This window comes from Mustela putorius, unplaced genomic scaffold, assembly GCF_011764305.1.
Source record: "Mustela putorius furo isolate JIRA1106 unplaced genomic scaffold, ASM1176430v1.1 tig00003923_pilon_pilon_pilon, whole genome shotgun sequence".
In the NCBI taxonomy this organism is placed as follows: domain Eukaryota; kingdom Metazoa; phylum Chordata; class Mammalia; order Carnivora; family Mustelidae; genus Mustela; species Mustela putorius.
The window spans coordinates 3,657,438-3,669,901 of NW_025422068.1; the positions used below are offsets into that span (position 1 = coordinate 3,657,438).

Here is a 12,464-nt window from a genome sequence, read left to right on the forward strand (position 1 = left end):
TCATGTTGGGATCTCAGTGTTGTGAGATTGGGCCCTCCATCGGGTTCTGCAATCAGTGTGGAGTCAGCTTAAGATTCTCTCTCCCTCTGATCCTTCCTCCTGTTCTCTTTCTCAAATAAATCTATAAGCAAAACAAAACAGAAATCAAGTATTTTCCAATAAACAACACTCACTGTGAATTAGGCATGTTTCCCGAAGTTTTAGTTGTAATCACATATTTATTACCAATTTCTCTAGGGATGAACTTGAGTGCTGAAAGCAGTAGCTGGCTGTACTCTGTTTTCTGGTTGACCTGATGACATAGCAAAGCTGTTAGTAATTACAGTTAATCAGCATCATGAATTATGCTTACAGTTATGTAATCATAGGCTTTCTTTTTATCATTACACATTTCTGAACCATTTTCTTCCATCTCTTTCCCTCTCTGCTTCTATTTTCCATCTTTTACATTGATAGAAATATAATTTTAATATGATTATTTCTAAAACATTATTAAATATGCTTTAAAGGATTTATCCCCAAATGAAACACATTCTACAGTAAATCTTTTACGATGCCCACTTTGCTTTTCTCCCTTCCTCTCTCCCCCTTCTTCCCCCTTTTGCCCTGCCTCCTTCCTCTTTCTGAAGATAGAAGGGATACAAGTTGTAGAGAATTATTTGAATAAAATGCGTTCAGAGTAAAAGAACCATATTTCTTTCTCATTATGGGGGCAGGGATGCATAAGAAACAAAGGAAGAGAGGCGGCTGGGTTTAGTTGGTGAAGTGTCTGCCCTCAGCTCAGGTCGTGATCCCTGGGTTCTGGGGTCGAGTCCTGCACTGGGCTCTCTGCTCAGCGGAGTCTGCTTCTCCCTCTCTCTGCAGCTTCCCCATTTGTGTTCTCTCTCTCTGACAAATAAATAAATAAAATCTTAAAAGAAGAGGACTGCGGGACAAGGTTCCATGAATGAGGGAGTTTTAGTGCTTTAAAGAAATGAGAGACTAATGGAACTTCAGAGATGTTAGAAAATGAGAGAGAACACCTGATTTTATTAAGTTGCTGTGTGTTAACACTTAGACACCACTACTTCATTCCACATGCTAACATATTTTATGAATAAAAACTGAGATACTCATCTACCTACGCATCTTGAAATGTGATTCTGTAGAGTGTGGGCTAGGAATATGGTTTTATGAGTGTAAGATTACTTGAGTTTCATTTAATTAAAATAGGAATCAAAAGGCCAGAATGTTGACATTTGATTTTCTATTGCCTTTCTCATGTCTGACTCTGTCAGTTTTCAGGTCTCACTCAGCTAAAATGTGTGTGTGTGTGTGTGTGTATGCTTACTTGACCGCACACAGACATACAGCTATCAATTTATATTAAGAAATATTGGAAGACTAAATCATAAAATAAAATAAAAAACCCCAACTCTCAGTTCTCCAAAGTGATTAAATTATTTTCACTTCCACTGCAATGTATGAGTTTCCTTTGCTTCATATTCTCTCCATTTGGTGTTGGTAGTCTTTTTGATTTTAACTGTTCTCTATGGAGTGTGAAATATTATCTTATTGTGATTTTAATTTGTGTTCAGTCATGTTAAGCACTTTTACATGTACCTATTTGCCTTTTTTATATTTTCTTTTGTGAGGTGTCTTTTCATGCTTGTGCCCATTGAGAAAGGGTTGTCTTTGTACTTACGATGTGTAGGGATTTGCATGTATTCTGTATATATTTTCAATGTCATATATATGTATAACTATCCTCTTTTTCTATTTAACAATAACAATATCCAAAGGATGTTATGTATGGAAGATATTGATACATTTAGTATTTCTTTCTTTCTTTCTTTTTTTTTTTACAGATTTATTTATTTATTTCAGGGAGAGAGACAGAGACAGAGAAAGAGGGAAAGTGTGAGTGGGGTAGGAGGGAGGAACAAAAGGAGAGGGAGAGAGAGACTCTCCAGCAGACACCCTGCTGAGCATGGAGCCAGACCTGGGGCTTGATCTCATGATCCTGAGAGCAGGACCTGAGCTGAAATCAAGAGTTGGACATTTACCTGACTGAGCCATTGACTGTACCCCAATACATTTAACACTTCCCAGCTGGCAATTTTGGAAGGAGATTATTATTTAAAACACAGACTTTATAATTTTCATTTAAAACAAAAATTACATCCTGTTAATTCTGTTTTCATTTCAGGTGCAGTTAAAAACTAGCATTTCTAGTCAGTATGTAATTCGGACACAACCAACTAATAGGTGCCTTTCTACACTGGAATGTGCAGCTGCTGCTCTTTCCATTTTGGAGAAAAATAATTACATACAAGAGGTACGTCTTTGGAAGGTTATATAGTTTATGGAAGGAAGCAGTTTTGGTTAGATTTTATCTAGAAAATTTAGGAATGCATAACGTTAAATTTGCAGCTCAGGTGTCAAATTGAATGTTTCTGGTGATAGAAATTTGTGTGCATTTATAACCTTCTTTCCCCCTCTGGTGTTTTTCTGTGTTAGTTTAGCATCCAGATTGCATTATTTAAATATTCATTCTAAGCTGTGCAAACAGCATTTGTAATAAGCTAAATTGCTTTTAAGTAGCACAGCATTAAATACAGGGGTTTTGGTTAGATTTTTCTTTTATTATTTTATATTTCTCTTTTAGCGTTTTGTGTTTCTTGTACACAGCTTTTTTCTTTCTAATTAAAAGAGTATTTTAGAGCAGCCCCCCTTTTTTTGCATTGGTGCTTTTATTTGAGAAGTTGTACCAACTTTTTGTTTATCTTCATCACTACTTGCTTGGGGTATAGAAAAGATAATTTTTTGAGAAAAAGATGCCTGCAGAATATGAAAAGGCTATAACCTACAATCATCATTTTATTTAATTTCCATGAAAGCCTGATGATTTTGTATGTAATTCATAATCATCAGTAAAGAACGATGTTTATTGAGCTCACAAACATCTCCGTCTTTTGGAACATGTTTTGCACTTCAGGCAAAAGAAAAAAGAACAGCAAAATAAGACTTAAATTGTTAGAGTTTTTTAATCACTGAAGATTTTTGATAAAACTCAAGAAGAAGAGTCAGAGGATAATGAGCATAGTTAGATGGAGTTTTATAACTCCTCTTACACACACACACACACACACACACACACAGTACTCATCCCTGTCTTCTCTCTCTCTCTCATTATGCACTCTGAGTACTATTACAAGAGTGTGCCTTAGCCGTGAAGGAAATTTCAGTAATGGACAAAAGCTCAGGTCAGAGTAACTGGATTGGTTACCAAGAGAAAGAACCAAAGATGTCCAGAGCAAGGAGAGTTAAAGAATGCCAGAAGCAGGGTGCCTGGGTGGCTCAGTTGGTTCGGCTCGGGTCATGATCTTGGAGTCTGGGGATCGAGTCCCGCATCGGGCTCCCAGCTCCATGGGGAGTATGCTTCTCCCTCTGACCTTCTCCTCGCTCATGTTCTCTCTCACTGTCTCTCTCTCAAATAAATAAAATCTTTAAAAAAAAAAATTTCTCTCACCTTTAAAAAAAAAAAAAAAAAGAATGCCAGAAGCAAGCCTTGACTTGCTTTTTCCCTTTCCCCTACCCTAAGCCATGGGAAGTGTCAGAGTTGGAGGCTTTTCTTTTTATGAAAAAAGTAGGCTTTCCTGGGTAGGCTTTTTTGTGTGTGTGTCTTTGTAAGTAGAATTTGTTTTGGGTCTAGGCAATTTCTCTTTCTCTGTTCTCTTTTCTTTGAGGAAGAAAAAATCTCTTGAGGGACTGTACATCTTTCTCCCAAATGACCAGAGTGTTTTCTGACTTTTCTCCCTCTGCTTTAACCTTATCACCTGTTCCCATGTATCTAGCTACCAACAAAGCACTTTATATTCCCCTATACTTGTTTTTCTGTTTTGTTTATATGTTCTTGAGCAAAAATAAAATACTCTTTTTAGGCATCTTAAAAGAAAGACGAAACTGAGCACTGTTATTTAAACTTGCTTTCTGTACAGTCTCTGTGTTTTCCTTTTTGTTGATTGAAAACTCTGCAACCAGCTGACATCAGACCAGGGACCCATTAAAAGCTCCAATCTTGAGGGAAAAATGTAATATTCTTTGGCTGTGGATTTGGAACTTTATTTCCTCTCCTTCTTTGGGGTTCTGAAAAAAATTGTCCATGGGCCTCCATCTCTTATTTCTGCATTGGAATTGGATCTTTTACTTCAGTTCTGAACAGAAGCTTTATTATTGTTGGTGGTGATTTAATAATGTCATTGTAATGTGATGGGGCTAGGGGTTTTGATAGTTTTTGTACTAATACTGCTAGTGCTGCTACTGCTCCTTCCTTCCCAGCTTCATCAGATACATGATTCTGGTACTAGTTAATGTACCATTCCAGCAGGAAGCTTGTCTTATGCCCTGAGTATAATATCCAACAACAGGCAAAATTCAGGATACAGAATGGCGACAGGATCCCTCCTATCTTTTGTTATTGTTGTCTGTGGGTCAAATGGCATGCGAAATCCCAAAGTAATAGTGAGGTCCTATAGTTCTCTTTCTGTTTGCTTTGATCGTCAGAAGTAGTCATACTTCAGTAGCCAGGAGAGGAAAAATGGTGTTTGACAATCAGATGCGTGAGTTGGGAGGTGCTGATAAGATTCTTGGCTAGAGCATGAGCAGAAGAAATGCATAATGGAACATCCCAAGTTGCTTATTATTACAGCTGGCAAAAAATTAGCTTTCTCAGTGGGGGAATCCCAAGTCTAGCCTGTTCAAATCTAGCTACAGTTTTTAAAAAAAATACATTAGTTCATTCTTCTGAGAAATGCAGTTACTATCTGTTCTGAACATAGGTGCTTTCTCTCTTTCCTGAGGGGGAAAAACCATGACACATGTTTCCCCAGTAACCTTTTATTAGGGGCCCCCTAATGAAATGTTAAGATAGTGGGGCAGAGTCGTAATTTTTCAGCTGGCTTTATTCTGTGTGGGTAGGTAGGGCTCCTCAAAATGAAGAACTTGGCATAGAAGAACATTCTTAGTCTGCTGGCTCATCCTCACTCTTTATTCCTGAGCAGCTTTTCAAACACTCACAGTGGCTCAGGGTGAGCTTTGAAGCAGGCTTGAAGGAAACCTCCATCACTTATCATCATCACTTTTTGCCCATGAGCAATTCACATAATCCCCTTGCGCTTGTTTACTTCCCTGTAATGTACCCCAAATAGTTACCTCTTAGTCCTGTTGTGAGAATTGAGTGGAATAATGTATATTAATTACATAACACAAGGAACTCAAGAATTAATCCCCTTGTTCTTCCTTGTCCCCGATTCTTGCCAATAAATTAACAAAAAATTGGAGCTAAAAATTGGTGGTTTTCATTCAGCTACTGTAATACTTACCAGGGCTTTTCACACCTTGGAGGTCTTGAGCTTAGGGATCTTTTTTATAGTAAAACGTTTTCTACTTCTGAAGTTTTGCCTCATGAGCCTATATAGCTAAATGGGGTAAAGCTTCGTGCACAGCCTAAGTGCCTTAGCCCTGCTCGACAGCAGTAGCTGGTCAGTCATGGCCCCTTTAGAACTGTCACTTTATACCAGCTGACAAAAGCTTTTATAAAACACTGATTCCTGTCCCCCACCCGCCAAGTAAACTTTTAGAAATGAAGTTATTTTGAAAGTGGAGGATTTGGGATTTTCATTGTTCCTCTGAACCAGTCTGTTTCTCCTGTAGCCTCGTATTGCCTGGGGGTATAATGTTTGTTTATACAGAAGCCTTGTCACTTACTGCCATGTGGTATGCTCAACACATTGGATGCATCCCCTTAGCGTAACCGAATAATGACCCTGTAAGGTTGACGTTATTTCCCTCCTTTTACAGATGGAGAAAATGGCAAGAAGTTGTATGACTTACTTGGGGACACATAGCTAGTGATGATTACACCAGTCAGGATAGGCTAGATGCGACTGCAAAATCAGAACGGCATCACACCACAGCGGTTTATGCGTGTGTCACACTGTCTGAGCTGTGGGATCACTGGGGGCTTGTGCTTACTACAGTCCCTTAGGGGCCTAGGCTGGTGGAGGCACCATTTAGATACGTCGTTCTCCTCTCATCAAGGAAGGCGGCAAGGGAGCTGGTGAATCAGACATTCCTTTAAAGCTTCTGTCCAGAGGTGACACCAGTATTTATGCTCCCATTTCGTTAACCAAAGCAAGTGATAATTTCAAGGATGGAGGACTGGTGCATTTGTGAACAGCCCTACTGAGTACCACACAGATGGAATGGGGATCTCATCTAGATCTGTCTCCACAACTCCTTCTCTTAGTTATCTCAGGAAACAGGTAGAATCTTCTTTCCAGGAGGTAAACATCGGGGGCCCTTACCAATAGGAATATTAGGGTTCTGTCCATCAAGAATCTGATAAATATCATAAATAGCAACAGAACCTTCAGTTGTCTCAGTCTGTGTAGTCCTTGGTTTGTTTTCTAAGGTTGGTGTTTCAGGATCCAGTCAGTCTGTGCTGACTCTGTAAAGAAATATATAGTCATTTCCACATTCCCTCTCTTATTTGAACAACTTAAAGGAAATCATGGTAGCATATATAAGGGGCTTTCTACACTAATGGCGTGCAGAGTTTCTCCAAGAAGTCTGTCTCTTTCCCGTTGGTGTACGTCAGGGATTACATGGGGTTGCCTGTGACAGAGTGGCTCCTGCAGTGCTTGGACCATGTATGTACGCTTCTTTTTCTCCTGGGTATAAGGACGGTGAGGTGAGCAGCCCAGGGCTGGGCATCACTTCTGTCTCTCTGTCCATCACCGAATGGATGTGTTTGACTTTAATCTTTGTGTTTATTGCCTAGGAGTCACATGATAGTTATCCCATCCCCACAGTCCTGTTCCAGGCAAGAGGAAAGTGCAGGAGCCTCTGCCTGTCGAGTCTGTCCCATTTTAAAGAGTGTCTCTAGAAGCCCCACGCAGAACCCCCCCCCCCACACACATATCATTACACGGAGTGTCGGTAGCCAGATAGCATTACCAGCTGGGTACATTGCTACCTGGAATAACATTTTGGATTTTTTTTTAATAAGAAAAGAATAAATATGGAGAGGGAAATGCTGGTGACTTGTCACAGTGTCTGAGTTCAGTGTCAAAGTAGAGAGCTGATGTTAAGCTCTTTGCTGCCACTCTCTGTGAATGAGGGAGGATACATTTTTACACAGACATTGTGACATTTTGGTAGATAAATTTATCCATTTTCTTTCTTTGTTCCTTTTATTTCTAAAAAAGAGTTTGCTTACTCAAGTTTGCTATTGTTACTTGGGAGATTTAGATCAGGGATCTCGGGCCCAAGGAAAGAATCTGACTCAAAATATGTTTTAAACATGTGACAGAGTGGGATTTTTTTCTTTTTTTTAAATTTTTGAACTTGAAAAACTTGAGGTTGGGCTTATGCTCTAGTTGTGTTTTCACGGCCATCATTCTTTGTTATCATATGGGTTCACCCCCCACCCCCGTACATGTTTATGTAATATGACTGGCCCTGTCGGTATTTGGATTTAGACAGGTATGTATATAGTTAGAATTATTTTCAAATGTACCAAATACCAGGGTATTTAACTTGCTGTGGTCCCCGGACCAATGTGAGAGAATTAGTAAACCTCTTACCCATTGCTGCTGTCATCCAATTGTTCTCAGGCAACAGGAAACATGCATCAGTCTGTGATTGAAGCTGAATCAAGGGAATTAAGGGGTGCCTGGGTGGCTTAGTCGGTGGTTGATTTTGGCTCAGGTCCTGATCTCAGGGTCATGGGATCAAGCCCCAGATCTGGCTCCCTGCGCAGTGGGGAGTCTGCATATCTCCACCTCTCTCTATTCTTACCCCTCTCATGCTCTCCTCTCTCTTTCTCTCAAATAAATAAATAAAATCTTAAAGAAACAATTTGTATCTAAAGGTCTCTTTTACTGTTACACATCAAATTATTATAATGTAACAGTTTTTTTGGATATTTGAATATGTTAACTAAACTGAATTTGGACTTTATCATCTCTATGCTTGTGTCTTTTTTTTTTCAAGATTTTATTTATTTATTTGACAGAGCGAGATCACAAGTAGGCAGAGGGACAGGGGAGTGGGGGGAAGCAGACTCCCCACGGAGCAGAGAGCCCAATGTGAGACTCAATCCAATGTGAGATTAGGACCTGTGCTGAAGGCAGATGCTTAACCCACTGAGCCACCCAAGTGCTCCTATGCTTGCGTCTTTTTACCAGAATTCCTTAGTGCTATGTAAGGTATGAATTAAAAGAAATTTATATTTGGAAATCTTCACATATTTAGTAGAGTGTCTATTACTTTTTGTAGTCAAAAACCAATGATGGTAAAAAGAAACATAATAATTTATGTTTTATAATTATGAAGAAAAGACTAGATACAATATTGTGATTTGTTAGACACTATTTTAGTATCTTTTTTTTTATCTTCACAGACTTTGCTTCGTCCTCTTCAAGCTTTATGCTCTTTCCAGCTTCAGCACGGTGCTCAAATTCGCCTCAGCAAGGAACACCTTCTGAAGAATGGATTATATCCTAAGCCAATGCCAAAGAACAAACGCAAACTCAGGAAAATGGAACTGTTAATGAACAGTGTTAAAATTTAGTACTGTTGTTTCATGGTGCTAGTTATGATGTCTTCCACTGATAAGACCAGGTGAAGTTTTCAGAAGATTTATGACTATCTGAATAATAAGATTGGCATACTAAACTTGCCCAGAAGAAGGAAGTAAACCAAATAACCATAAAAAAGCAAATAAAAAAGAAAAATTCACTGACTCCATTAAAAGCAAGGTTTCATAGTGTATTTGTTTTAAAAAATGTGCCTCTAAAACATTTTTTCAGATCCATTGTTTGAAATGTGATTAGTTGTTGAGTGAGGTTAGAAGTTCTTTTTTATAAAATGGAAAGAAATTATTGCACCTGATTGGGGCAGTAGTCTTTTCATTAATTTATAGATAGGTGTAGATCTCTAATAGAGGGCGCTCACATCAATATGCAATCCTGTACATAAACTTTATAGTTTTTAATAAGTAACAAAAATAATGATCATCAGGTAGTTGAGATTGAATTAATTTATTTCCTAGAATACTATAACAGAATAAGGAAACTAAATATATTTTTTAGCTAAATATATTCAAATTTAGCTAAATTTGAATTCAGCTATTTTGATTTAAGTGTTCTACTAATTGCCTGGAATTTTTGGTATTAGAGTACAATTGGAGTATAAAATTATATTAGCTTCAGGTGTTCACCATAATAATTTAGTCTTTATATACATTGCAAAATAATCACCACACAATAAGTCCAGTCAACATCCCTACATATCTATGAAATTTTTTTTCTTATAATGAGAACTTTTAAGATACACTTCTTTAACATCTTTCCAATATGCAGTATTTGCAGTTTTGCAGAATTATTAACTATAGTCACCATGTTTTATTTTACATCCCCAGACTTTATTTTATAACTGGTAGTTTCTTCCTTTTGCCCACCATTCACCCTCTGCCTCCAGCAACTGCCAGTCTATACACTATATCTATGAGCTTGGTTTTTTTTTGTGGTTTTTTTTTTTTTAAGGATTCCACATAAAAATGATATCAAATGATACTTATCTTTCTCTTTGTGACTTATTTCACTGAGCATTATGCCTTCCAGGTCCATCCATGTTGTCAGAAATGACAAGATTTCAGTCTTTTTTTTAAATGGCTGACTAACAATCCATTTCAGTTATCCTTTGATGGCTGTTTAGGTTATTACCATACCTTGGCTGTTGTAAATAATGCTATAGTGAACATAGAGATATATCTTTTAAAGTTAATCCGTTTGTTTTCTTTGGCTAAATATCCAGAAATGGAAATACTAGACCATATGATAGTTCTATTTTTTACTTCCTAAGGAGCCTCCATACTCTTTCCCATAGTGGCTGCACCACTTCACATTCCTGCCAACAGTGCACGAGGGTTCCCCCTTCTCCACATTTTCCATGTCAGCCCTTGTTATTTCTTGTCTTTTTAATACTAGGCATTCTGACAGGTGTGAGATGATGTCTTATATCTCTTTGTGGTTTTGATTTGTATTTCCCTGATGATGAGTGATAGCAATCATCTTCTCATGCACCTGTTGGCCCTCTCTATGTTTTAGAAAAATGTCTATTCAGATCCTCTGTACATTTTCCCCCATTTTTAAATCAAATTGTTTGTGGGTTTTGGTTTTTTTCTATGAATTATATGAGTTCTTTATATATTTTTGTTATTAACCCCTTATCTGATATATGATTTGCAAATATTTTCTCCCGTTCCATAGGTTGCCTTTTCATTTTGTTGATGGTTTCCTCTGTTGTGCAGAAACTTTTTAGTTTGATGTAGTCCCCCTGGTTTATATTTACTTCTGTTACTTGTGCTTTTGGTGCCTGATTTAAAAAATCATTGCTAAGATTGATGTCAAAGAACTTACCACCTTTTTTTCCCTAGTTTTATGGGTTTCATTTCTTTTATGCAAGTCTTTAATCCATTTGGAATTAGTTTTTGTGTGTGGTATAAGATGGTCGTCCAGTTTCATTCTTTTGCATGTGGTTGAAGCTTTCCCCAGCATCATTTGTTGAAGAAACTGTCCTTTCCCCACTTTCCCCTTTCCCCATATTTTTGGCTCCTTTGTCAGAAATCAGAAATCATTTGGTCATGCATGTGTGGGTTTATTTGGGAGCCCTATTCTGTTCCATAGATATATTTGTGTGTTTTTATGCCAATACCATACTGTTTCGATAACTATAGCTTTGCAATGTACTCTGATTTCATACTCCCTCTTTGTTTTTGTTTCTAAAAGTTGCTTTGGCTCTTTGGGGTCTTTTATGGCTCCTTCCAAATTGCAGGATTGTTTGTTCTCTGTCTGTGAAAAAATGCCATTGGACTGTTGATACAGATTTCAATGACTCTGAAGATTGTTTTGGATAGTAGCCCAAATTCTGAAAGAGGTGCATGTAATTTTGGCATAGCATCCATTTTTACTTGTAATCACTCTGGGTAAGGTTAGATTTTTCAACATTCATCTAAAAGGTTTATTGACTGTGATTAGTTGTATTGAAATTTTCACATGGAAAGAAATGAAATAGCATATAATACAACTATACTTTCAGGAACATATTTTTCTAACTAGGGCTATTTAAATCTTTTTTGGTGGCAAGAACTTTTAATTTCAGAGATTAAATTTTCCCTACCCTCTTGGGAAAATATTTACTAACATCTTACATAGTATTAGAGGCATGTATGTAATATATGTTTATATCTAACTTAAATCTACCGCAGTTGGAGTCGCATATTGGCAAGAAGAGGGGCTTTGCTTTGTTCTTTATTTATGACTCCTAGAGTGTGCTGTATCAAGTGTTAAGTTGTAAGGAAGAACTAAACTTGTGATATAAAAATAAGCTTGTTATATATGTGTCTATACGTGTGATATATGAATGGTTATTTCTGATTGTTTTCATACTTTCTTTTTTTATTGTTAACCTGGTTTAGACTCTTCTTAAAAGCTTTAATGCTAGTCATAATGAGAATGCTGATGAATGTTTGGGGAAACTATGCAGAAAATATTTTGAAATACTGAACAAAAGTTTGATTTCTTTTTATCTTGTATTACTGAATTTTTGGATTTAAACACAAGTTAGCTCATTTGTAATCTAAGACACCTACTATCAAATGACTTCCTAGGTATGATAGAAAAGAAATAGTAATAATAATGTGTAATGGTTTCCTAAAAAATGAGTTAAAATCATCTTACAGTAATATTTTCAGTTAAAAATAAAATTTTGCAAATTTTTAATCCATTATTATTGCCTTTTTAAAAAAGAAATCACTGTATAAGACACCATATAAATCTTTAAATTGTACTTTATATTGATCTTTGTTAAGAATGATTACTACCTTTCTCTATTAACTACAGCATTTTAGGGTAATTTTTGAATCCTTACAAAGGCTTAAAATTTAGTATTTTTCAAAACTTATAAAATACTTTTAAAGTATATATAGTTTTCCAAGCTATTTTTCTGACCTCTTATTTTATTAATTTTTTTATCTTGACTGACCTCTTGACAAGGTGATTTCACTTAATCTTTTCTGGTAGTCACTGCTTCTTTAGTCACTTACTCTCATTAGGCAGTTTTAAGAACTATGATTGATAGTTTTAGTTACTAAAAATACTCAAAATAGGTAGAATTATATGATTTTAACTGAAATTTTTACCTGGCTTTTAAAAGTTTTTTTCTTTTTCTTTATTGTAGTTGTCTTTTTAATTCAGTTGCTTTATATTTGCTTGATTTGCCTGGAGTAGTTTCAGTTTTTGTGGATTTATAGCTAATAGTAGTCTTCACTTGCACCCTTGCACCCTCCAACTGCACTTTGATGTTGCGTAGATTGTTTCGTGAATTGTTATTTGAACCATGTAACTTAGAGGACGGGA

The 12,464-nt window shown here is 36.7% G+C and overlaps 1 protein-coding gene across 2 annotated transcripts in view; it reads left to right on the forward strand.

Moving 5' to 3' along the window:
* Positions 1-11,441, forward strand: part of DTWD2 (DTW domain containing 2) — a 108,582-nt gene extending 97,141 nt beyond the window's left edge. Inside the window, exons 5-6 of one of the 2 annotated variants that reach the window (XM_045069310.1) lie at positions 2,189-2,317; positions 8,447-11,441. In XM_045069310.1, the coding sequence (XP_044925245.1) occupies positions 2,189-2,317; positions 8,447-8,617 (300 nt within the window). In that variant the 3' untranslated portion in view covers positions 8,618-11,441. The remainder of the gene's footprint in view (positions 1-2,188; positions 2,318-8,446) is intronic. The other variant, XM_045069311.1, reaches the window with a different exon arrangement.
* Positions 11,442-12,464: the final 1,023 nt, after the last annotated feature.